The sequence below is a fragment of the Bos indicus genome, chromosome 1 (assembly GCF_029378745.1).
Source record: "Bos indicus isolate NIAB-ARS_2022 breed Sahiwal x Tharparkar chromosome 1, NIAB-ARS_B.indTharparkar_mat_pri_1.0, whole genome shotgun sequence".
NCBI lineage: Eukaryota > Metazoa > Chordata > Mammalia > Artiodactyla > Bovidae > Bos > Bos indicus.
Window position 1 is genome coordinate 2,397,101 of NC_091760.1, and position 26,494 is coordinate 2,423,594.

Here is a 26,494-nt window from a genome sequence, read left to right on the forward strand (position 1 = left end):
GCGGTGGCTTCTCGTTTCAGAGCACAGGCTCCAGTGTACGAAGACTCAGTAGTTGTGGCACATGGGCTCAGTTTCTCCATGGCGTGTGGAATCGTCCTAGATAATCAAACCCATGTCTCCTGCATTGGCAGGTCGATTCTTAACCACTGGACCACCAGGGAAGCCCAGTGTCTGCATTTTTGTCTTTGGCTGGGGAGCTCAGGAAGGTCTGGCTGTACTTTGGGAGGGTCACTGCAGCAGCTACAAGAAGGATGAAGGCGGGTCATGGCTCTTGAGTTTGGCTGCACATCAGAATCACTGAAGAAGTGAAAGTGAAAATCGCTCAGTTGTGTCCGAGTTTTTTTGACCCCATGCACTGTAGCCTGCCAGGCTCCTCTGTCCATGGAATTCTCCAGGCAAGAATACAGGAGTGGGTTGTCATTTCCTTCTCCAGAGGATCTTCCCAACCCAGGGATCAAACCCAGGTCTAGTGCATGGCAGGTGGATTGTTTACCATCTGAGCCACCAGGGAAGCCCAAGAATACTGAAGTGGGTAGCCTATCCCTTCTCCAGGGGATCTTCCCAACCCAGGGATCAAACCCAGGTCTCCTGCATTGCAGGTGGATTCTTTACCAGCTGAGCTACCAGGGAAGCTCAGAACCACCTAATGAGACTTTAAAAAAGCCCAGTGTCCCTGCTGTACCCCAGATCCACCAAATCTTACTGGATGGGGTGCGACCTAGGTGTCCATAACTTGTGAAACTTTCAAGTGGTTCTGATGTCCAGCCAAGAGTGAGGACCACGCCATGATGGGAAGCTTGCCTGGAAACAAGGTGCCTGGTGTGGAAAGGGAGCGAGATTCAGAAACTAGATCTGTCCAGGCACATGCCAGATGAGGGTGGCCACAACCACTGAACCGAAGGCAGCCCAAGGCAGGTCACTCAGGGCACTTGTCCAAGGAGACGTGATGGCCGTGACCACAGAATGCCATCCTCTGAGGCCATCCACACGCCAGAGTCCAGAGAACCTCCGATGCTTCGTTCCCAGAGACCACACTGCCATCACCAGACTCCAGCACCAGGGCCAGAGCTTGAAAGGTCACTCTGCTTGATGCCCTCATTTTATGGATGGGACAGTAGAGTCCAGAGATGGATGAAGATCAGGAATAAAACTTCTGCCATCAGGAATAACTTTTTGCTCTTGCTGTCTTGGGAAATGCAGACTCACCAGGAAATCGTGAGCTTGTAAAAGAGCAGGTCTGAGAGTGGTCCATACCTGTGGCTCTCCCAGTCCATTCCCAGATAGCCCAGTTGAGAGGAGACTCCCGTCCTTGGAGCTGGAGACTGCTGGGGGCCGGTGGCAACCAGGCTGGGTCAAGGCAGCTGGTCCCAGGTTGACCAGTCCCAGGGAAACTCCAGCCCAGAGGCAGCTCTGGACACCAGACCAGATCAGGGTGGTCCATGGACAGGTGGGGACTTCTCATCGTGACGGAACTTTCTTCCCAAGGGTCTAAGAACAGCCTGGTCCCCTGTGGTCCTCCTAACTTGGCCAACTGACCCCGCCAGAACACAAGAGACCACCTGAGCCTGTGACATCTCTTGCTCATTTGTCAGCAACGGCAGAGAGGCACCCAGGTCCCTGCTTTCATGGAGCTTCCATTCTAGCGGAGGGGAGACAGAAAACCAAACACAGAATCAATACATAGTATTCAGGATGGTATAAGACTGATGAGTAATAAGTCTCACGATTAAGAAGCTCATTGCCTGGTCTAGGGTCTTCTGTGGATTTATCCTTTCAACAGTGGTGCTTCCCCGGACACAGCTGGTGTGCTGTTCTAAGCCACATGCAGCAGGGAGACTGGACACTAGGGAGGGGGCTTTCCTTTCTCTCCAGCCTTTCTGGGCAGGAAGGAGTGAGCCTGTGGAACAACAGGGTGGAAACAGGACTGTTCATTCTGGACACTTCCTAAGCAAGGCACTCTGGGTGATACCCAGGTGGAGAGGTAGGTTCCACCTCCAGTTTCTAAGCTGACAGGGAGGACTTGGTGTCAGGCAATACTAAATACAAAGGCAGCTCCCACTGCTATTGATTCACGTTTGTAGGTCTTCATGGGATAGGGCCTGGCTCCCGAGAAGCTCACAGTCTAAGGAGGGAGTGTCTGTGCGTCAGTCTCCATCCACTCAGTTTAGGTACAACAAGTGACTGGGATTCAGCAAAGTGCTCAGACATGGCGGGTGAGTGGAGCTGGCCAAGGCAGCAGAGAAAGAAGGGGTGGAGGCAGGCAAACAGCTGGGGAAGATGGGGTGAAGGCATTCAAGCCGAGGCCCACCAGTGGCTTCAGCTTCATGCAAGAATCTTGGAGAGCGTGGGGATAGAAGGTCTGGGTAGGTGAGACTCAATAGGCAAAAGGAAGGGCTGGATGATGGGAATCCGTCGACTGAAGCCTGAGCACCACCTCCCACTGGATGTGCAGGCACACAGAGCCCTGGAAGGAAGACGAACCTCAGGGAGGTTGACTTGCGCCATCTCCAAGGCAGAGAAAGCCTCCACATCCATGCCATCTCCCAGCCACGATGCCACAGTGGGGACCGGTGATGAAAGCAGACCTCTCCATCACGTAATCTGGAAGTCAGATGAGACGGTTTTCCAGAGAGCGAGCTGGAAACCCACTGGGGCATCAGAAGCCTGGACTTCTGTTTAGGGTTAGCGTGGTGATCCCAAAGGTGGCCGAAAGAGCTAGAAAGAACATTAGACCATGAGGCGGCAGATCAGCCTGGGACTTCACCTCTTTAAGCACCAGCGTCTCCTCCCGGAAGCCAGAGTGGCCACAGCCCCTGCCCCTAAAACCCGTTTTGATGTCAGAAACCTGGAAGGTTTTTAGGTTAACAGCAGTCACCTAATAATGGTCCTGTCAGCAGATTAGAAAGGAAGGCCCTGGTTGGAGAAGGCTGAGCACAAATGGGCAAATAGGTGGGACTAGGAGATCCAAGCAGTCCATCCTGAAGGAGATCAGTCCTGGGTGTTCATTGGAAGGACTGATGTTGAAGCTGAAACTCCAATACTGTGGCCACCTAATGCAAAGAGCTGATTCATTTGAAAAGACCCTGATGCTGGGAAAGATTGAGGGCGGGAGGAGAAGGGGACGACAGAGGATGAGATGGTTGGATGGCATCACCGACTCAATGGACATGAGTTTGGGTGGACTCCAGGAGTTGGTGATGGACAGGGAGGCCTGGCGTGCTGCAGTCCATGGGGTCACAAAGAGCCGGACTCGACTGAGCGACTGAACTGAACTGAACTGAAACGAGGAGAGAGTTGGGCCAGGTGAGGGCCTCACATGGGTGGGAGAAGGAAGTAGGATCAAGCAGGGCCTCACAGATCAAATGCAAGATTTAGGACGTCATCCCAGGAGCACTAGGACACCCCTGGACAATTTTAAGCAAAAATAGTTGCATGCATATGTGTGTCCTAACATTTACTTATTTATTTGGCTGCCTCTGGTCCTCGTTGCGTCATGCAGGAGTTTTCACTGCTGGATCTGGACTCTCTAGTCGCAGCGCCTCGGCTCCGGAGTGCACTAGCTCAGTCGTTGCAACATGTGGGCTTAGTTGCTCTGAAGCATGTGAGATCTCAGTTCCTCAAGGGATTGAACACACATCCCCTACATTGTGAGGTGGATACTTAACTACTGGACCGTTGGGGTGACTCCAGTTGTTAGGTTCTCAAAATAACTCTCTGCCTGTGGTATGCAGAAGAGGCTGGAAGACGGGAAGCAGGGAGCAGGTACCAAGTAGAAGACTTGTGTGTCTTTATGAAAGGAGCAGGAGAAATCCATCAGCCCTCAGGGCCTTTGCACCTGCCATTCCTGGGGCTTAGATTGCGCTCGCCCTTAAGGCTTGCATGCCGGCCCTCCATGCCCTCTGATCTTCCGCCACCTGTTGCCTCTTCAGAGAAGCCACGTGCTCCAACCCTGGCCCTCCGGCACACGCAGCCCATTTCAGCCACCACCGACTGCAATGATTCTGAAACGAGTCTGCTCCTCCTCCCGCTCCTGCAAGCTTTAGGAGCACAGGTGCCTCATCTGCTGGGGTTCTGCTGAGCCCAGTCTCATCACCTGGATCTGTATTCCTCAGCCAATATTCCCCAGGAAGGAGCAGCAGGAGAGGAGCTGTCTGCTAGAGATCGCAGGCAGGCTTGTCTCAAGGGTGGCGTCCTGAGCCTTTGATACAGCGGTCAGGAGGTGGGTGGGGAGGGAGGGGACAGACAGATGTCCTTCTGCCCCTTGACGATGGGGCGCGGGTAGGGGGAAGGTTACTGCCAGAGATCACACCAGCGGAGGATTCAGACTTTGGGGTTCTTCTCATGGGGGCCTCAGGACTCCAAGGTAACGCCCCAGAGAGGAGGCAGAGAAGGTCTTCTGGCTGCGCCTCTGCTGCTGAGGCCGGAGGGTCAGTGAGCAGGGCAGAGGTTCCCAGGCCCAGAGATCCGGATCCTGAGAAACACAGGGAGGCAGGAGGGAATTAACTTCCTGTCTTCAAGCGTGCTGGGGGCGGCTGCTCAGGAGACGGTACCGTGGGGAAGCACCCCCTAGGGACACACATTCCTTAGCCAAGCCGCATGGTTGCTTTAAAAAAAACATCGAGCTTCTGGCATGTTTGGGGGCCAAACGTTCCAGTCTCTGCTGGCAAGAGAACACAAGGCCGCAGAACGCAGGGATGAGAAATAAAGGACCCAGTGACTCAATGCCTGTGTGACAGGTTTATTGTGGTGCGCCGCCTGGGCCTGCCAACCAAGCCCACAGATGTGACATTTGAAAGCCGCATGCATTCCACGGGCTCTGTTGGCCTCCCCGCTGCCAACCAGCCGTGTGAAATCCGGGGCAGCTTCTCCCCCTCTGCTAGGAGGGCTGCTGAGGCTGGGGCCCAGGGCCTGGGTGTCCCTGCACGTTTAGAGAGCACGGGAAGGTGTCGGGAAAAAAAAAAAGCTGCTGGCTTCGACATGGGTGGGCCTCCCGCTGACACAGAGGGGGCCCCCGCTCTGCACACACGTGAATGAGGCAGTCTGACAGTTTTCGGGGAAGCTGTCCAAGCTCTCTGAAATCCCCATCTGCAAAAGCATGTTTTCCGAAAAGTCTTAAAATGCACACAATCTATAGGCTGCCTGAGTTGAATGCAAGAAAGCAGGAAGTCAGTTAAATGCATTCCGTGATTCTCACCAACCAGGCACAAATGCCTCTTCTCCCAGCAACGGTAACAACAAGGCTAATATCTATCGGGAGCTTAATATCTGCTAGGTGCTACTGTGATCTTTCCATCTGGACACGAGGAAACTGAAGCACAAAGAGGACTAAGTAATCTGACCGTGACCACACAACCCGTAAGAGGCAGAGCTGGGATTCAAACACGTGCTGTCCTGCCATCTTGTCCTGCTTCCTAGCCTCTAAAAGGGCCCAGGATACAGTTATGTGGCTCCCTCATGCTCCCCTCTACTACTCCCCAGAGGAAAATAAAACATTCCAGGGAATCCCCTGATGGTGCGTGGTTAGGGTGGCTCAATGGTAGAGAACCCACCTGCCAATGAGTCAGGAAGATTCCCTCGAGAAGGAAATGGCAACCCATGCCAGTATTCTAGCCTGGGAAATCCCATGGACAGAGGAGCCTCGTGGGCTATAGTCCATGGGATCGCAAAAGAGTCGGACATGACTTAGTGACTAAACAATTACAACCAGTGGTTAGGACTCAGTGCTTTCATTGCTGTAGACTGTTTCAATCCCTGTTTGGGGAACTAAGATCCCCTAAGCCGCACAGCGCAGCCAAGAGAAAAGAAAAGGAAAGAAAAGCAAGTTTTCCAAAATTTTAAAAGAAATGGAGCCAAATATTACATTAATATTGTAGATAAGTTGTGTTATTATATACGGCAGCCAAGGAATGAAAATTGAGAAGCTAGGCTGGGCACAGAGCAAGGAGGGCAAGGCTGTCTTTGGAAAATCCGCCTGCGGTTGGGGTGAGAAGGACTAAAGGCTGAAGAAGCCAGTGGCATCTCGAGCCTGTGTGTTGAAGGGGTTCGAATCCTTCCCTCCCACGGAGCCCCAGCCAGGGGAGGACCACGCAAGGGGAAGGGGAACTGGTTCTCCGTCTTTCCACAGATGCAGCCCCTGATGAAGAGAAGGCAGGCGGCTCTGAGGCCCTGGCAGAGATGGGCTGCTTTCTCAAAATCACCCCGTGAGAGAGGAGCAGAAGGCAAATCCGGGAGCTGCCTTTGAGAATGTCACTACAGCTCCCGGACCCTCAGCGCCCTCAGCTACAAACTGCAGGCTGGATGCCCAGTGCTCTCCAAGATTCCAGCCTCACCAACTAATCTACCTGCCACCACCCTGGCCCCTTCCTGTGAGGGGAGCCGGGACTGCAACAGAGTGGACTGGTGTGCATGAAAGCATGGGGCAGGGCCCGAGGGGGGAAAGGACAGCTTGGGCCTTGTAAGCAGTGTCACGTTACGCGATACTGAGTGGCATAGCATCCTCCATGAACAATGGCAGCTCCTCCTCCTGGGTCTGTTAGGAGAAGCTACATCTAGAAGATGCTCTCATTTTTAAAAGCACTGAGAGGGTAACAGGCAGGAAGGCCAGAGGTTCCCAAGTGGCAGGCGGTAATAAACTGCACGTGGCAGATGTTTTTTTTTTTTTTTTCCTCCCTTCTCTACACAAGATGAAAAGAGGCTTCTTTCAATTCTGTGTTAAGGACATCTGGTTCTGCCTTGAGCTAACCAATGTACTTTTCTTATGGAAATGTTTTTCTTAATGAAACTATGTATTTGCTTTGCAATTTGCCTTTCTTCAAAATGGTTCTGCCTAAGACTAACTTTTTTTTCTTTTCTCAAACCTTGGGCTGCTAATGGCTCAACAAACCAGTATTCCTGTCAATTGTTTTATGGCCAGGGTGGGGAATGACACGTCTCGTGCCATCCTATCTCAAAATTGCCTATTGTGGAGGGGCCTGGTGAAACTCCCTCAGCCTTGAGGTGTCTCTCTTATCTGATTAATAGCTTTCTAACAGACATAAAACACCTTGCTAAAAACTAGCAAGGGGGTACTCTTTCTGTCCCCTTCTGACGTCTATGTCAGAAGCTTTCCCTATCTCTATTACACTTTAACAAAACTTTGCTACACAAAAAGCTCCAAGTAGTCAAGCCTTGTCTCTGACCCTGGATCAAAATCCTCTCCTCCAGAAGTCATGAATCCTAGCTCAACACAGGGCTTGCAGCAGCAACCTTTCAACATGATGGGCTGGGTCAAAAGGAAGGGACACTTCCTCTTTTGAGGCTCTGACACTATGTGCCAAGCAGATGTGGGAACAGCAGCTGTCAGCCTCTACCAGAATCTTTGATAGAGTTATACTTGTCTGCTTGCTGGTGGCACTGTGACCAAGCTACTGATGTGGGCGTTTAAATCACAGTCTCTCTGGGTCTGTCACACACACACACACACATCCAGCCTGTTGACAACATAAAATAACATTGCTGCTGCTGCTGCTAAGGCGCTTCAGTCGTGTCCGACTCTGTGCGACCCCATAGACGGCAGCCCACCAGGCTCCCCGGTCCCTGGGATTCTCCAGGCAAGAACACTGGAGTGGGTTGCCATTTCCTTCTCCAATGCATGAAAGTGAAAAGTGAAAGTGAAGCCGCTCAGTCATGTCCGACTCTTAGAGACCCCATGGACTGCAGCCTACCAGGCTCCTCCGTCCATAGGATTGTCCAGGCAAGAGTACTGGAGTGGGGTGCCATTGCCTTCTCCAAAATAACACTGTAGCATGCTTAACAGGAAGTTGTATTGACACAACAATTTTATGGCTGATTCTCATCTTCTATAAACAACACAAATTTTTGTGACTGAAGTTATATTATCTTTAAAAAAATGCCTGAGTTTTCAATTCAAAGAACAGAACCTTCTTAAGAGGCAATGGAAACTTCTGAAATGGAACTGCCACACACCCAGGAAAATATTCTGGAAATCCGCTTTTTATGTGTGGCGTTTTCTTAAAGAAAGCCCCAACAGAGGCCTGGCTGCAATGAGATATTCACATGGAGCTGTTGTGATCCTTGACTTTATTATGTTTCTCTAGCCTACCAGATCCAAAACATCAGACATTTCTAAGAAAGGGCTATTTTTCTGGACAGTTCTGGAACTGCTGGCATTCCATGCAGTTTCCATAAAAAATTCTCTTGGGTATTTTGGGAATGAAAAAGAATGAATAGGATTAACTTATCACTTTGCTAGAAGGGAAAATGAATATTCACTGTCCTTCAGAAGTGATGTTCACTCCTCCAGGAAGCAGGACTGACTGAGTGTCAGGCCCGTTCCCCAGCTGAGACTGGGGCTGGCACGGAGACCAGGCAATGCCCCAGCATCCCTGGTCCTCAGCCTCCTTCACTGACCACTGATGGAGCAGCTTCAGGAACAGCACCTGCCAAGGAGACTTGCTCTGGGGAAGCTCACGCCTAAAAGGGAAGGCAGACACAGCATGGTCTCCTCTCCAGCGGGGATGGATTGTATGAGAACCTGAACTCAGCGCTTTCCTGTTTCACTAATCCCCGGACCCACCCATTCAACAGGCTTTCTTGAGCACCTGCCCTACAGCATGCCTGGTTGTATGAGTGTACTAGGTTGAGTCACATGCAATCGCTGTTTTATAGGTAAGAAGAATACTGGCAAATGTTTCATATGGGTAAACCGCTTCGATGGGCTTCCTAAACAAGGGTTAGCAGGTTTTTCTTCTGGTGGCACCCGAAAAGGTGGTTGTGGTTGTTGTTCAGTCATTAAGTCATGTCCGACTCTGTGACCCCATGGACTAAAGCATGCCAGGCTTCCCTGTCTTTCATGATCTCCTGGAGTTTGCTCAGACTCATGTCCATTGAGTTGATGAGGCTGTTTAACTGTCTCATCCTCTCAAACAGAAAAGAACTCACCAAGCATTTGTCTGTTCACCCGCTAACAGGGAATGTGAGCTGGGTCTAGACCGCTGTAAGAGAGGTTAGTTTTACCCTACCGATGATGTACTGTTGCCATAGTAATCCTGCTCAGTTTGAGAGGAACCGCAGAGGACCAGTTACCACTTGGTAGGGGATCTGGGCCTGCCCTTTTTTCTCCCAGAACAGAGTGGACATGCAATGACATACAGCTCTGTAACCTTACAAGGGAATGAATCCTTCCTTTAGACTGGCTTCTCCCAGACATCGTTTTAAGCAGAGGCAGCCTGGAGCGTGGGCCACGTGGCCACCTTCAGCCCTGTGGGTTCTGCTCTGCACAGCAGAGGCAGCCAGACATAGAAAAGCAAGTCAGAATGTCAAAACGAAGGCCCTCTCATGTGTCCATGTGCCTCTGGGGCAAAACTGTACCTAGAGTTCAGTCGTAAAAATATTCACCCAGAGCAACTAGGGGAATACTGCCCACGGCAGCCAGAGGGATGAGAGACCAGGCTGTCTCAGCCCTGGTACTGGTGACATGGAACCACGTCCGCTGTGGGGGTCATCCTGTGCATTGAGGATCTTCAGCAGCAACCCCGCCTCTACCCACCAGAGGCTGTCATCTTCCTTCCCTCTGGTTGAGAAGCCCAGGGTCAGAAGGACACTATGATCAAATGCAAACTGCATGATCTGTGAGGGGGAAAGAGCAAGATTCCTGGAGACAAACCTGTGTCAACACAGCCTAAGAGGGTTGATCTATAGACAGGGGGATGGAGAGAGAGAGTTGTGGAGAGTATTATCGTGGATTACCCACCTTGACAATTGCATCTCTGCTAGCCAAAACTCAAAGCTGGAAACACTGACTTATTCGGGTGAAGGGGGCGGGGTGGGGGGTGGGAGCAGGTGGTCCTGGACAAGAGACAGGGCTTTGCTGACCAAGAGGGTGGGGTGGGGGGCAGTGATGGGGATCTCTCCCTGCACCTTGGGGCCCCTGTATGACACTTCTGCCTCAAACAGCCCCTTCTCTTCCCAGCTTCATCTGGCTCCTTCTCATCCTTAGGTCTCCCTTCTTTCTGGAAGGGTTCCCTGATCTCTCCCTGCAGCTGCCCTTCCCGAACGTTGGCTTTGGATGTCCTCCTCAGGGTCACCTGGCACCCGTTAGCTGTCCTGGCACAGAATGCATCAGCTTCTCTCACAACACACACACAGCCCCCTCATATATTTATGTACATACATGTATGCAGCAGTTTGGTTTTCTGCTTGTTCCTCCCATTAGAAAGTGAACTCCATGAGGACAGGGACCCAGTCTTCACTGATGGAGCGGCACTCTCTGCCCCAGAACCCAGAGCAGCATCCACACCTGGTAAGTCTCTCCCCGCAACTATTTGCTGAACTGATGAAGGAACTCACTTTTCCACTGAATGGCAGGGGAGGACCAATAAGCGAGGTTCCTGAACGGATTCAAGCCGTGGTCTGTCGTAGCCAACAGTTTCATCAGGGTGTACACCCGTCTGTTTCTGCAAATTCAACTGGAGTTTGCAAGGCAGATACAGATGGCAAACAATGGCATGGAAGATGTGAAAGTTTCAGGATTTACTTACATCTGTCAGCTCAACAGACCCTTTTGTGATACACCTTTTGGGCAAATGTGTGGTTCTCTGAGTCACATCGCTCACCTGTCAATGTATCAATAGCACATATGAAAGCCCGATGAGAGAGTTAAGCTCAAAGCTGAATTGCCGTCTTTTTTTTCCTATTTTTGGCTGCACCATGCAGCGTGCAGGACCTTAGTTCCCTGACCAGGGATCGAACCCCTGCCCCTTGCAGTGGCAGTGTGATGTCTTAACCACTGGACCACCAGGAAAGTCCCGGGAGTTCTATTCTTCAAAATCAGTATTAGGAAGGGTACCTGTCTGCATGTTGATCAGGGAGGGGCAGGTAGCAGGGTAAGAGCGAGGGTCCCCATGGCATCTGTACCATAATGGACACGTGGGCAGCAGGCCACCTGCTTAGGTCTAGTCTGGCTGGTTCCCCATCACCACTGCCACCTTCCAACATCAAGAACACAGAGACATTTCCGTCTAACTTTTATATGAAGAATTTAATTATCTATACACATAACTAATTCAAAAGGTTGTATTACAGTTGTTAAAGCCGCAGGTTTATATATTTATATATTTTACATTCATATCCATGAAAATACTGACGCGCCAGCGAACGAGGCGGTGTCCTCGTTCTCGGCACCGTGTGAGTGGAGAAGGACCGCTACACAATGCCAGCACAGAGTCCCCAAGGGGACAGACGTAAAACAGAAGATCACTACTGTTAAAAAGTCATTAGTAGAACCGCTAGGTTGTGCTTGAGGCTCCCTGCCCCCCGCCCCGTTTTCTGTGCTGTCAGCAACGGCGTTTTTATTGAGAGCTTCCAACTAGTGTTTAAAAGACACACATGGCTTCAGCTACAACATCCAACACATCAACGGACCATGAGCTCCATTTCATATTAACCTGTAGAAATTCCACAGTCTAGTTAAAAAATGTAAACATTGGAAATTAATTGCAGGGAGACTCCTATACATTCTTTCTTGTCAAGAAAATTACTTGTTTGAAATCGTCATTCCATGAAGTCACTGGAATAAAACTTGGTGTAACAGAGACTAAGGCGAGATTGTAGATACTGTTGACCGTGACAACCTCAAAGGTATCGTCTACGGATTTATGGTATGGAAATATGCAAAATTAAAAACCCCAAACAGAAAACACCAACTCAACCAGATAAATCTGAGACCGAACAAAAACACACATGCTTTCTCATGGGGCTACAAGGTCACTGTGCAAAATAAAATTAATGCAATGTGATTAGAGCATCATACAAGGTAATAGCTTTTGCCATGGAAAGAACTAATTTCATATGTACAGGATGTATTATTACATGCTCAGCAAGGTACATCTGATACACACAAACAAGCACAAAACACCTTCTGTTTAATTGGCCTCATTCTACACGTCTTTAAAACAGATATACTGAACTCCTCTGTACTTCTACAGTAGGGGGCAACAAACCCAAACTACACAATTTAGTTGATAACACTGGACAGAATGAAAAACAAAAAATACATCAAGTCTCAGATTTATGGACATTTGGAAACATTTTTTTAATAGCACATGCAGCATTCCTTGATAGTGGGTCTTTTTGCAAAACCAAAATAGCAAAGAAGTCATTCATTTTTTTTTTTATTAAAAGGCTAAAAGATTTATTGAAAAATAATTTGAAAACTATTGAAAGCACCTGTGCAAAGGTGGGGGGAAGTCAATTTGAGTCACTAGGAAAGCCACAAAAGGACCCACTACCCTGTGTATTTTTGTAATTTTTTGCTTCTATCTCTGCAAGTAATAACTCAACATTGTCATCACATGCAACTAAGGTAAAATGAGGTAAACTGCTCTGCAGTGAGTTCTTCTACTCAGAAGGCAGTAGGTGATCATGCTGGAAGTCACATGATCAAGGCTGCATCTCCCATCATCCCTCGGGGCAGTGATATGGGATAGTGGGTCTCTTTGAGGACTTTCAAGCCTGAGGGGGGGGTGGACAACATATGATTCCTAGAAAAAGGAGGAAAACAACACATAAGCAAAACAAAACAATGAGCAAAATTCAAGCTAGGAAAATGAGTCAGGCATGTAAAACAGCATGGTGCCAAAATGATTAAAAAGGAAAAAAAAAAAAAAGAAAAAGGGGGACGGGGGAGGGGGGAGGGGACATGCTACAGAAGGAATGATTTTTAAAACCAAAAACAAAAAAACCAACAAAACGAAAACCCCACGAGATAAAAGTCTTGCATTATGAGGAAGGTCTTCAAAGAGACTGTTGCGAATGCAGCAATGGTCTAGCTAAGTTCTGCAAACAAAGCTCAGCAGAATCAGAGCAATGCTGCATGTTTCACCGTGAGACGCCAGAGAGGAGAGGCAACCGGGCGGCCGGGGCACTTACATTGCTGGCTGGGGTCCGTGTCCGTGGTCAACTTCACGTAGTTGGACGGGAAGAGCCCCACCTGCCCGTGGACTTCACCCTTCCACCAGTCGGGGTCCTCCTTGTTGAGGACATTGATGACCTGGCCCTTGCTGAAGGCCAGCTCGTCGTCGTTCTGCGCGGTGTAGTCGTACATCCCGATCACCTGGCACACTGCGGGAGACAGGCCGGGTGAGCGGGAGGGGGCGCGGGCTGCCTGAGGCTCTCCGGGCCTCCCGTGTCCCGACCGTGTCCTTGCCCGAAGAGGGCAGAGCTACCTGGAGGGCTCGGAGGGCTCTGTCTAAGTGTGGGCAGTGGAGGAAGCTGGAGGGCTGGAGACCAAGACAACAGCAGAATGGCAGGCCTCACCTTTAGTTCCCATCCCGTCTTCCTCTTGCATGTGTTCCGCTGTCCGCAGAAAACGGGCAGGGGTAGGGGAGCGCTACCAGGGAATCATTTCTGTTAGAGGGTGGTGATGTTCCTTCAGGATGCTGACTCGGAATGTTAGCCCATCTGCACACACTGCTGTGGATCATGGGGACTTGAACCCAGCTCTTTTTTTCCTTTTCTGATTTTTTGTTGGATTGTTTTTTGTTGTCTGTTTGTTTTTTTAAGGTGGAAGGTGATTACCAGCTGACCTCCAAGAAGTTCAACTCTTGTGCTCAGCTGTGTCCGACTCTTTTCAACCCCATGGACTGTGCCCTGCCAGACTCCTCTGTCTGTGGGATTTTACAGGCCAGAACGCTGGAGTGGGTTGCCATTTCCTTCTCCAGGGCATCTTCCCGACCCAGGGATCAAACCCACGTCTCCTGTCTCTTGCGTCTCCTGTGTTGGCAGGCAGACTCTTTACCACCAGCACCACCTGGGAAGCTCTCAGTGAAAAGGAAAACCAGTGCCTTATTCTGCTGTGCTTTTGTGTCTCAGAATCTTGTCTCCAAGAAGCAATTTCCACATTCAAGGACAATTCTCCTTTTCTCATTTTCCCTCAAACCTACAGGAGGTTACACAGCTTTTATTCCCTGACATTTTTACACTTCAGAGAAGTCTGCCTAGTTAGGTGTTACCCCTGTTCATCTTTCCTGACCAACCTGTATACAGGCTCAGGCTTTAACGATGTTCCAGCTAATCCCATCCCCTTGGCAAACAATTTCTGTGGGTTTTAACCAACCTGATGAAGGGCATGCCACTAGGCCTCCCCAAGGGAGAGGAGACCCAGTGGGCACCACACCCTTCTGCCTACAAGAGAGGCCATGGCTCAAGCACAGGGGCCCAGCTGGGGTCAGCAATCAGTCACAAAGTTGACCAATCCTTTCATTTCTTGCAAGGCTGCCAAGTTTTGATCTGATTTCACTGGGGATGTACAGCACAGACATTTAGCCACAAGGTTCTGGAAGGAAAAGCCTGTGTTTCCACAAATACCACCCAAGATTCCATTAATGGCTTAAAGACCCAAGCAGAAGTTGGCTGCCCTTATCTCACCCTCTCACACATTACCGAAGCATCTAATTTGGTCTCTTCAGTCAGAAGATAGCCAACCATCTCAGCTGCAGGGCCCTCTGTTCCCTCTTGGTCCCTTTAGGAGAGCGTATATAACATCCTGCCCATTAAGCGAAGCCCCTCTGTTCACAGGAAATGTCACAGGGGAGCTATTTCGGTCTTTACTGAGCAGCACATGACAACCAACAGACCCCTGTGGCCTCTCGGCTCAATCTCCTGACCTATTTAGACCCCGGCCATTTATTTTTAGGAGGCCCTTTTTGTCTCCCCCCAACCCCCCACCGCCGCCCCAGCCCAAATCCCAATTTAAATAGTTGGAAGGAAATCAAGAGAAAAATCTGGCTTCAATAGCACAGCATTCAGGGCCCCTTTAGGAAGCCAGTTCCAACAAGGAGTCTGTTGTACCCAGCACAGCAAAGCTGCTTAGATATTTGGTCCTTTTGAAAAACATATTCCATATCACATTCGTGGGGTATCAGCCCCTCCAAGTACAAGAGGCGGTTACAGCCGATGTGAAAGACAACTTTCGCCACTCCACAAGAGAACTGAGTAGGAGGGCTACCAGGAAGCACAGACCATTTTCTGAGCAGAGTGTAAACCGCTCACCTGTTGGGAAAGCTGTTGGCTTCGGTGGGTCTGTTGGAGTGATTTTGCTCGTCCCAGGGCTTAAAAGTTTGACGTAATTAGCAGGAAACCAGCCTATCTGGCGCTTTTTCCCACGTGCCTAATAATAAAAAAAATTACATTAAAATGTTTCAAAGCTTCATCCTCTTTCATGGTGTAGTTTGCTTCTGAACATGCTGTGCTTATGCCAAGCTTGCTGTTGCTGCTGCTAAGTCGCTTCAGTCGTGTCCGACTCTGCGCGACCCCATAGACGGCAGTCCACCAGGCTCCCCCGTCCCTGGGATTCTCCAGGCAAGAACATTGGAGTGGGTTGCCATTTCCTTCTCCAATGCATGAAAGTGAAAAGGGAAAGTGAAGTCGCTCAGTCATGTCCGACTCTTAGAGACCCCATGGACTGCAGCCTACCAGGCTCCTCTGTCCATGGGAGTTTCCAGGCAAGAGTACTGGAGTGGGGTGCCATCGCCTTCTCCGTATGCCAAGCTTACGCATAAACATAAAACAGAATAACATCAATAGACTCTATGGATTGCTACATTACAAAACGAAAACACCACAGCTGAAATTCAAATTGTGGCAGCCGTTGGTCAGCAAAGCCCGGAGTATTTTCCTACGAGCTCGATGGTGTGGGTCACAGTCAGAGGACAATGCAGCACTTACAGGACAGAAAACCCTGCTTGCTGAACAGCTCTCAGATGTCAATTTCAGGTAGGGCAGAGATTATGGTTTATGCCAATGTTATATATGGATTTTAGGAATAATAATAATAATAATGGCAGTAACATGTACTGGGAGCTTCTTATGAGCTAGGCCTGTGTTAAACATCTATCATACATGTACCTACACAACAATTCCAGAAGAATACTACTACTACAATTTCCATTTCCCATGTCCCACTTTCACTATTCCCAGTTCTCAGACAAAAAGAGTAAGGCTCAGAAAAGTTAAGCGATAACCTCAATGTTACAGGCTAGTCAACGGCAAGCCAAGATTCACACTCGCATCTATGATCTTACGGATATTAACTGTACATATACCAGATGATGGACATGCGATATATGCAGGATACAAGGGGGCTAAGCTTGACCTTGCCTTCGAAAGCCATCAAGCCTGTGTGACAGATGAGTCATGTTTCCCACTGCCAGTCCTTTCTCCTTCACTTTAATCTAATTCAACACAAAATCCATTCATTGAGAGCTTACATGCTGGGAGTTGCTGGAAATGGATAGTATGTGACTTGAAGGAACTTATAATAAAGTTGGTGAACCAAGACTTGTAATCCTGACATAATTCTAAGGGACAAAGACTCTAATTAGGGATGATAAGTGTCAAAACTACCCTTCTGCACACCACCATGAGCAGAGAGTTCAAAACAATTTACAGGGCACACACGCACGCCTCCCCTCTAACCTACTCTCAAAATAAGAAAATAAAATTCAGAGAAAAGGAAGCTTTCCATACCTCACCCTTACCCTCTTATCTGATGCAATCTGTCGTGAAGGATACTTCTAGGTTACTTTTAGAAAGTAGATCAGATTTTACTTTCTTTGTGGTCTGATAGACTTCATGCTCTTGGCTCAAGGACTAAAGCTTTTATCTTCACACTGAACCCACCCATGGTTGAAGCCACTTCTTTAAAAGGTCCCCCACGTTCATCTATCTGGTAAACACTGCCGTGGGGCTCACAGAGACACCACCATTTCCCGCATCTGTGCAGTTTCCCAAGGGCAGAACACAGAACTCACTGGCAACTTCTATTTTTCTTTAAAAAATAATTTCTGTTATTTTTTGGCCATGCCTCTTAGCGTGCAGGATCTTAATTCCTTGACCAGGGATTGAATCCGTGTCACCTACAGGGGAGGTGCGGAGTCAACCATTGGACCACCAGATGACGTTCCCAATTTCTTCATCCGTGTAGTCGCAGAAGACAAAGTCTGGTGAGAGCACCAGAAGCCCTCCTGGGCAGACAACTGAGGGCTGCAAGGACCCTCTCAAGACTCTTTCGCGTAAGGTACTAGGAGTGAGAGGATGAAAAAATACGGTTTCTGCCCTCAAAGAGTTGATAACCTACATGAAGAAGAAACATGCATGGGAAGCTAAGTAATAGTATTGGCATCAATACTAAATGTCAAGAGAAGCTCGGGCATAGGGGCCACCAGGGTTCACGGGAAGATGTCGCCTCGGGTAGGACGGTCACAGAAAGCTTCTGGAAGAAGTGGGTTCTGGCCAGCTCTTGAGGAAGGAGGCGGGAAGGACCATGTGGGGAGATGCTCTGGGCAAAAGCAGGAAGAAATTGGGGTCTGAGGCTGCTGCTTGTCTTCAGGAGAGTAGATCACCAACCGCGGCTGGAGCAGAGACGTCACTTTGAGAGCCAGATGGGCAAGACGCATGGAAGGGCAACAGGGCACACCTGTGAGCAGGCTGAGGAGGAGGGCCACGGGGACCCCCGTAAGTCTTCAGAACAGGGGAGTCATCTACGCACAGGAAGGCCACTAGGCAACACCTCTCTCCAGGAAACGACACCACAAGTCTGTGGAAGGCCTCCCCCACCCAGCAAAGGAAGAGACATTAAATAGGGGAGGGAGGGAAGTCCTGGCAGTCCAGTGGTTAGGACACAGTGCTTTCACTGCCACGGCCCTGGTTCAGTCCCTGCTTGGGGAACTAAGATCCCACAAATTATGTGGCACAGCCAAAAAAAATCAGTAAATTTAAAAAACAAAAAAAATTTTTTAAAGGATGAGGGGAGTGGATTCCAGGACCTCAATGGAATACTGAACCAATAAACTGTATCTTGTCCGCCCTGCTGGACGGGTTTTTTAATGGCTGCCCACCAGTGAGATCCCAGGGGAAGTTCTGCCTTTGGCTATTCCAGGCTGTACCTTCTATTCCAGCCAAGATACCTTTCTTTCAGCCCACCAGCCCACTCTTCACTCTCTGGCACTTTAGTTTCTAATTTTAATCTGCCCCATATGCACAGAAAGTGCTGTATTTATTTATTTCACCAAAATGTAGATCTTTGCCTTCCTGATCAAGGTTTACCTTGACAGACTGATGAACTGAGAACGGACACACAGACACACACACACACAGAAGAACTAAAACTGTCGTGCCACACAGATGTGGCTGTGACTACACAGGCCACTGTGGCGTCACACCTCACAGCACCGCGGAGGGGAAGCTCTGCTCCTGTATTGCTGTGACAGTAAGGATGAAACTCTCCATCACGAGCTCTCTCCTTCCCACCACTCACTGTCTCAACTCAAGAATCCAGCAGATACACATACATCTTCAAAAGAATCCTCAGCTCTCACATTTCTGTTCCTGGCTGCCCAAGGCTTAGGAACAAACTGGGTTTAGAGAACATGGCATCTCTTGTTACACAAATGCAGGATTCAGACAGTGTGGGGGTATCTGCGCTTTGCCATGAAATAGCATCCCTTCAAAATCTTACATGCTGAAATCTAGGCAGGGGATTTTAAACCAATGGAAAAGACACTAACCTGTAGCTCTCCTTCCCACCATCCACCTGGGTTCTTTTTCCGGATCAGGATCAGCTGACCGGGGGCCAGGGTAAGCTGTTCAGGACCCGTAGCTGTGTAGGAGGCAATGACCTGTGCGATTTCTGGAAAACAAGACCAAACATGGTAGAGTGCATCGTTAAGAGTCAGGAGAAGGACAGCCAAGACACAGCCACCTCCCAGGTTCACAGGTAAACGTCCTCAAAGCCAGTGCACAGGGCCGGTTTTCTACTCAACGAAGAAGGCCCCGTGGGCCCCCATTCCCCGCAAGGCAAATGCAGTGCTCCAGGACTGGACTCGCCTTCTGGTTCTGCCTGGTGTGCCCGAGGGTCCCCTCATCTCTTGGAACCCACCAGCTTGCCCCCACAAATTCCCCACCCCCCCCTCCCCCTCAGGATGCCAACAGCTGAGCCTCATTTAGCCCCACCCGCCTTCTGGCCCCCACACAGGGCTTATTATTATCACACGGTCCACAGAAGGATGGTTGAGTGAATCAAGGAAGTCAAGTGAAGCCATTCCACCCGCCAGAACAGCAGAAAGACAAACTGTGTTCTTGAGAAGCCACCACGGGCAGGCACTGGCTTGACTTCTACACCATGACTTTCCTCAGCCTCTCTCTTCCGTCCACAAGACCATTCCCTCTGTGGCTGACACTTTAAGGGCGATCCCTGAATACCAGCTAGGGATCACGTCAACGGAAGTTTACTTCTCTTTATTGCAAGTTAAAGGAGGATCCTAGAGTCAAAAGGGGGATTTTAAGCAAAACAGCAATTCCGCACAGAAAAAATGAAAACAGTTCTGTACTTTTCCTGACTGAACAGTTTCATGGGAAAAAGTCCAGCAGTACCACAGACCAGGCTCTGAAAAAGTACACTTCTCCTGGCACAGGAGGTCGACTACGAAAGGACAAAACCCTTCTCTGACTGAATTCTGGCGCATCCGCAGGGACTAACTTGTGGATTTCTAGATGCAAGACGGAACAGACTGTTCTATTCCTCTACACTCTCTCCCCATCGAAACTGTTCTCAGAAGAAAGAGATGAAGACACAAGGAATGAAGTAAAGACAGACAGAAGGAGATAAGTAGAAGGCCCGTCTCTGACAGCATTTCCTGCATTAAGGAACATAACCCGGGCCCTCCGCCCACCCGACCCTGTGCTGTAATCAGCGGCCACCACGCTAGGAGCACTGGGACGTCCCGGTGCAGGCTGGCCCTGTCAGACGCATCCCAGAACTCAAGGAAGCAAGAGAGAGCCCAGCTCACTCATGTCTGGGCTCCCCTGAGAGCCCAAGATGGGAAATCTGTGCTGGGGACGAGAACTCTCCCCCAGCCCACCAAGGATTAGCTCTAGACTCCAAAGAGTTCTCAATTCAGAAAACATCCAAATTATTACCCTATTTGGCCCCCGGTGTTCCCATTGCTCAAAGGACCTGGCCTGTGTAGCTGGTGACCTGCCTCAATACTCTTTTCCTTTTTTTTTTTTTGAGCAGCTTGCTGATTTCAGTGCGATGTTAAGCCCCTCTGGACCCTTTGGAATGACCATTCAAAATGTATAGGGTTGGCCAAAAAGTTCATCCAGGTTAACCTGTAAGATGCGATGGAAAAACCCAAACAAACTTTTTGGCCAACCCCATAGCATACTCAGGGTTAAAACAGAGATTTGACTGGGGTGGTCTGATATCTTGAGTCAGTCTGAAATCCTACAACTACCGAAAAACCCACTTTTCCTTGTCAGGTGAGCCTGTCTGGAGGCTGAGCGCCAGGCAAAGATACACAAGTCCCTCTCTCAGTGCTGTGGTGACTCTCAACCTGTAATTTCTCAAGGCTGTAATAGCAAAAGGGCTCAAATGACCTAGGTGAGGAAGACAGGCCATACCAACCGTATGATTTCCCAGCTGCTTCTTTCTTCTCTTGTTCATGTTTCTATTAATAGAACATGTGATTTTTGTTTAAATAAAGTGAAACACTTTTGAGTTCAGGGGGATGACTATAATTTTGTGCCTTCACTGTGTACCTGAGGAAAACTACTCAAAAGCTTCTAATTCATAGGCCCCACTGTCTGATAATACGTGCGGCTCCTCTAATCTCCTCCACTATTTACATCCTGGGACTGAATATGCTTCAGGAAAGGAAAAAGTACTGAACCCAATGAGAGAAGGATGAAGTAGCAGCTGACCCCAAACCCTACAGTTCCAAGCGTGACAACGTCTCACCATCTTGCCTGAATTATTTCTTCACATCCCAAGAGAACATTCTGTCTGATAAATGTCCCTAATACCCCATGTGTGAAGCAACAGCCATTATTTCATAATCATGGATACACATTATTAATGGATTCCAAGGAAAGGATCTATTCCAACCACTCTTAGGACAGATTCTTTAGTCTTTACTTTTCTTTCTTTTTTTTTTTCCAAAAAGGTTTCTAGCCCTAATAAAAGATTGGGAGCAACTATCAATTACATTAAAAACATTGAAAAAATAATCATCAGGGTTTGTCACTTACCAGGTTTTTTTCCTAAACTCCCTGTTTTCCCAGCAGTTCCAGAGCCCTTGAAACAGAGCAGAAGGTCTCATTTGCATACTGAAGAGTTTTGGTCAAGCAACTTAAAAAACGATGAATGATGTCACGAACCCGCGTGAGCCCCTAAATTCCTTTTTTTCATTCTGGAGAAACACAGCAGCATTTTATCTCCTGGCATTACAATGTGTATCAAGGAAAACATGGGGCAAAGTAAGTACTGTAAAGCACACAGCCTTTACTCTCTTCTTGAGGGGAGAATAAGCAGTGGCACTGTACAGATCCCCCAGGGCGCGGGCACTGACTGTGTGTAACTCGAGTGTGGCCTGTCCCCGTGTCAAATCAAACGGGGGCTGCCCCACCAGGAGACTGCCGGTCTACATCCTAAACACTAAGCTCATGTTTGATGTCCAAGTGGTTAATTAGCAAACATTTCACAGACAAAAAGTACAGAGGTTACAGCAGACATCCATGAGCTCGATACCCCGACTTAGTACGTGAACATGTTACCATTTTAGTACATCTGCTTTAGGGCTTTCTTTTTTTTTTTTTAAAGAAGGAAAACAGGATAGTGGCGATTCAAACACCCCTGCCCCCCATTCTATTATCCCAAGAGGTGGTCACTCTCTCCTGTGAGCCCTTTCTACCTAAACTTTACACTGTTTAAACACTAAAATTTCTCTCTTAATGCTGGACACACAGTGCATAGAAGCAGACCATTTTTTCCCCAACTTCTAAGTGTTCCAAAAGTGCTCTAGGGTTGAATTCCTTCATGAATACTCATGGAATTTTAAACTAGCTGAGCAAGCCAAGCCGGCAGAGACTTGGCTGGGACAAGGGCCAGGCCGTAATCTGTCGTTACAAAGTGCTTTATTCCGAATTAATTTTCACTCGTGTGTCACTATCTTCCAGTAAATTAAGTATTCCAATTAAAATAGAACAAAGCGAACGGCTTAATTAACTAAATGAGAGTAACTGTAAAATAAAAATATGTAATTTATCTACCAGGAACACAACTTCTCGTTGTCCCTTTATTTATACTGAAATTCAATAACCATCTAGCAGGGAAAGTTCAAATTAAAATGTTTACTCTGATTATGCTTTCTGTATTAACAAAGATATATATATAAAATACCCATCTCCCTCAGAATTTTCATAGGCTACGTATCAACATGAAGGCATACTAATGCTACAAAATTCCAAACGGCCAGTTAATTTCCCATTGCAGGCTTATAATAGGCTTTCTCTGTTCTATAAAAAGAACAAAGCGATTGGCAACCCAGTGATGGAGTTCCAGCCACTTTAATGTGCTCCCTTTTAAACACCACAGCCAGCACTTAAGCTGAGACAGACTCAGATGGCCATGTTTGGCTCTGGCACTTCTCAAGAATGCAGTAGAAAAGCTGATCCAGGCGACATGCCCCAGCCCTGCTCGTGCAGAGAAGGGAAGCAGGCTTAGGACAAACCCCTCTCTGCATCCATGGGTCAGTTCTGGTATCTGAGGCTCGGGCTGGTTTTTAAGTTTGGCATGATATTGCCTTATGCACTGAATTCTATGTCCAAGTAGGATGAAAGATTTTTTTAGATTTTTTCATTATTATGAAATAATGTAGCTAGATGTTTGCCCAAAAATCATTAGCACTGCCAGTTCTTCAGTGGCTGATAATTTAAGACACCAGTTAAAAAAGCACTTTACAATTCAACTTACCTTTAGAAAATGTCACAGTGCATTTTTTCTAAACTTACTGACTTGGGATGGTTTGGGTAGAAAACTCAAGTTTATTAAAGGATAATACAAGTAATGGCTTTGGTGTTTAATTGATCTCAAAGGTAAAGCCACTTTAAGAGTTTCTGTGCATGGGAGCAGAAATTGAGTTTAGTTTGTAATGTTTTCCCTCTGCTCTCCTAAAATATCATCTCCATGGTTCTTACTGGATCTAACTAACTGGTCTGGATAAGAGTTGAATTTTCCCTCTCCTGGTCTTCAAAGGATAATACAATGACTGTCTTACAGACAAGAAGTATTTTCATTCCAGCTTCAGCCAAATTCTCCAAGGGGAAGCGGACTTATGCAAACCCCTCCAGGGGAATTTCAGCAAGCTGCTCTCAAGACCAAAGCAAGGGAAAACAAAAAACCCCCCAAACAATAATAATACTCCCTAAAAAAAGAAAAAAAAAAAAGCCAAAACAAAAACAAATAAAAATCTCAAGCAAATACAACCACTCCAGGGAACTGTAGGGAAGCAGAGAAGGCAGACTGAAGGGGGAATCACAGTTTATCACCAGGCCCAGCCTTGCACCCCAAGTGGCTATGGGTCTGGTAAATGGCTACCTTTATGACCTGAAATTCCCCCTAACTTGAAATTGGCCACTAGGAGATGGGCTCCCATATGCCAGGAGGCCCGTGCCACTATTTCATTAATTCTGTATCATCTCAGGACGACATTTTATGCAACTGAATTTTTAGGGCCCCATTAACAACAGTTGGGAGCCACTTCCAATCTGTAAGCATTGAAAATAAACTGAGTCTCTGCTCAATCTCTGATCAGGAGATACCAAGGCCTGGCCAAAGGCCTTAGTGAAATCTTGTGTCTTGCTATTGTGTAGGTAAAAATATAAATTCTAGCAGTAAACATGATTTATATACAAATTGTAAATTTATCCAACTAACTTTTTGAAATAATTCCAATGAGTTGGAGCTGATAGGAACAAGGATATCCAAAATTTATAGTTCTGAGTCCAACCTGTAATAGATTTCCCCCTATTATATAGACGGGTGGCTTCCCTGATAGCTCAGTTGGTAAAGAATCTGCCTGCAGTGCAGAAGATCCCATTTCTCTTCCTGGGTCCAGAAGATCCCCTGGAGAATGGAAAGGCTACCCAGTATTCTGGCGTGGAGAATTCCATGGACTGTATAGTCCAGGAGGTCGCAAAGAGCTGACACGACTGAGTGACTTTCACTTTCACTTTTCATATAGACAGGACTTCATCAGTCTTGTATTTATGTGGGTATATTTCCTAAAACTCTACAAATGTTATTAATACATTTTTAACCTTTGGTAATACGATATTACAAAATAGTTGCTTTTCTTCTGGTACTGTTCAGCTCAGTCATCTTCACATATGCTTAATCCTCAAAATCACTTGTATTTTTTCATTTTCTTCTGTCTTCCCTTCCCCTGAATATATCAATGTGTTTGTTACAGATTTCTAAGAACTCATTTATGACTAAGGATGTTAACCACCTGTTATGCAATGTAAATGAGATACCATATTTTATTGCTTTCAGTTCACTATGGTGGTTTATATTTTGGCTGTGTATTCAAGTATAACCATGTTGTGTTTCATGAAAGATAAATAAATTCTAAAAACTCTCTACTACCCAATATTCTGGGGCTAGTATCACCAAAATACATTTGTTTACATGGGGGAAATACTGCTGTGTATCTTTCTTGGGGTAGCCCAGATCAGTGACCATGGAGACTTAATCAAGAACATTTACTCTAAATTCTAAGTCAGTTACATTCAGGAACAGGGAGGAATCCTGAACGTTATCCCAGCTGATGCAGACCAGCCTCATTCAGGGCAGCCTCCTCCAAGCCTGGGGGGGTTCTTTTGTTGGGGGAAGCCGAGGCTGAGCCTGCAGCGTCACTAGGCAAGCTCACACAGCGACACGCCACACTGGGTTTGCAGCCACGCTCCAGACCTTAGCAAAACCCAACAACGATGTTCCACCGGCGCACCTCACGCCTCCCTGAAAAGAGAGTCACTGCACAGAAGGGGAGAGGAAACAGTTAATGTGGGTTTACCTCCGAATCTTTAAGCCTCACATAGTTAGAAGGGAAGACGCCGGACTTGTCGCCCACTGTTCCTGTCCACCAGTCACCATCTTTCTTGGTAACCAAAATCACATCCCCTTGCTGAAAGGTTAAATCGCCTTGCTCAGAACTCTCGTAAGTGTACATGGCAATAAATTCTGGTGGGGAGAAATATTGAGATACGGAGAGAGCTTGATTGTTTACAGAAATCCCAGACAACTTTGCAAAAGCAAGTTTATGAACAAGGACATTAGGATAAGGTCCAGTCAAGAGAAAGCCTAGTCACAGATAAAACACAGAGTTGCAGAATCCCCTGGGCTCCAAATTGACCAACCTGCATATAAATTTCAGTAATTGCAGCCAGGGAGACAATTCCTGTGAAGACCCAGCCCCAGAAACAACAACAGCAACAAACCTGCATGTCCACCAATAACAGTACAGACACTGATCTCCGACTTAATGCCATGTTTTCTTTTTACTTGGCATTTTTATATTTACTTTTTTTTTCTTCAGGATTAAAAAAAAAAAGTGCAGTTGATTTACAATGTTAATTCCCGCTGTATAACAAAGTGATTTGGTTATACATATATACACCTTTTCTTTTAATGTTTACTTTGAATTAACATTTATTGAGTGCCTAGGTTGTGCCAGTGTTAGAGGCACTGACATGCAGGCTCTCGGTAAGCTCATCAAATATCTGTAATTCACTTTTTGAAGGTACCAAGTCACCATTTTAGAAAACTTTTCGATGTGGTATATCCTTTATGTAAATTAAATAAGACACTTTTCAAAGTGCCTTGGTGAAAACCTAAGTCCTTTTGTGCCATACTACACAGATGGCAGAAGCTGTTAGAACACATAATTTTAAATATATATTATTTAGTTAAAAATGGACATCACTTGTCATTCAAACAGGAACAGGTAGAATGGGCTGCTGATAAAAATAGTATCTACCCAACCCCAGAAAATAATCACGGCTTTCTGAACAAGATGAAAAGACAAATCACCGTTTCTTACATGTTATTATTCATGTAATTTAGTCTTAAAGGTCCAGAATTAAAGTTCTTTACTGTCTTGAAGGTGAAGGCTTTGCATTCCAGAGGAAAATTTTCTTCTAAAACCCCTGATTTTTCTAAGGCTTAGAAACCAAGTCATAATCTCAGAAAGATCACTTGACACAAAATTCTAGACACTATACTAGGTACAGAATAAAAGATTTCTAGAAAGATGAACATACATTTCCTGTTTCTACTTTTTCTCCATTTTATCCCAGGCTTTTTAAAAAAAGCAATTAAAAAAATAACAAAGTTTACCCAAAGTGTTTGTTTTATAACAGATGGTGTGTTTCTAAATTTCTTATGATAGTCCTTAAATGCAGAGCTTAATGTCAATTAATAGGCAGAGATTTAGTCTGGAGCACTCCACTGGCTAATTGTAAGAGCCTTTGCAGGAGGCACTAATGGAAACTAAAATAAACACTAGCAAACACAAACTATCCTGATGCTTATGCTAATGTGGGCAGCTCTCCAAGGGGCCACTCCAGCCTCAGCTGAGGCCAGCAGACCCCCAACATACAA

At 47.3% G+C, this 26,494-nt stretch overlaps 1 protein-coding gene across 10 annotated transcripts in view; it reads right to left on the reverse strand.

The window, feature by feature from the left end:
- ITSN1 (intersectin 1) overlaps positions 1-26,494 on the reverse strand; it is a 253,883-nt gene that overhangs the window by 52,084 nt on the left and 175,305 nt on the right. For 8 of the 10 annotated variants that reach the window (XM_019959939.2, XM_070783667.1, XM_070783621.1 and 5 more), the window contains 5 exons: positions 24,909-25,075; positions 21,085-21,130; positions 18,564-18,685; positions 15,049-15,166; positions 12,928-13,119 (listed from right to left, as the gene is read on the reverse strand). In XM_019959939.2, the coding sequence (XP_019815498.2) occupies positions 12,928-13,119; positions 15,049-15,166; positions 18,564-18,685; positions 21,085-21,130; positions 24,909-25,075 (645 nt within the window). Of the gene's footprint in view, positions 1-11,019; positions 12,540-12,927; positions 13,120-15,048; positions 15,167-18,563; positions 18,686-21,084; positions 21,131-24,908; positions 25,076-26,494 lie in introns of those variants that run through there. The other 2 variants (XM_019962135.2, XM_019960645.2) reach the window with 2 other exon arrangements.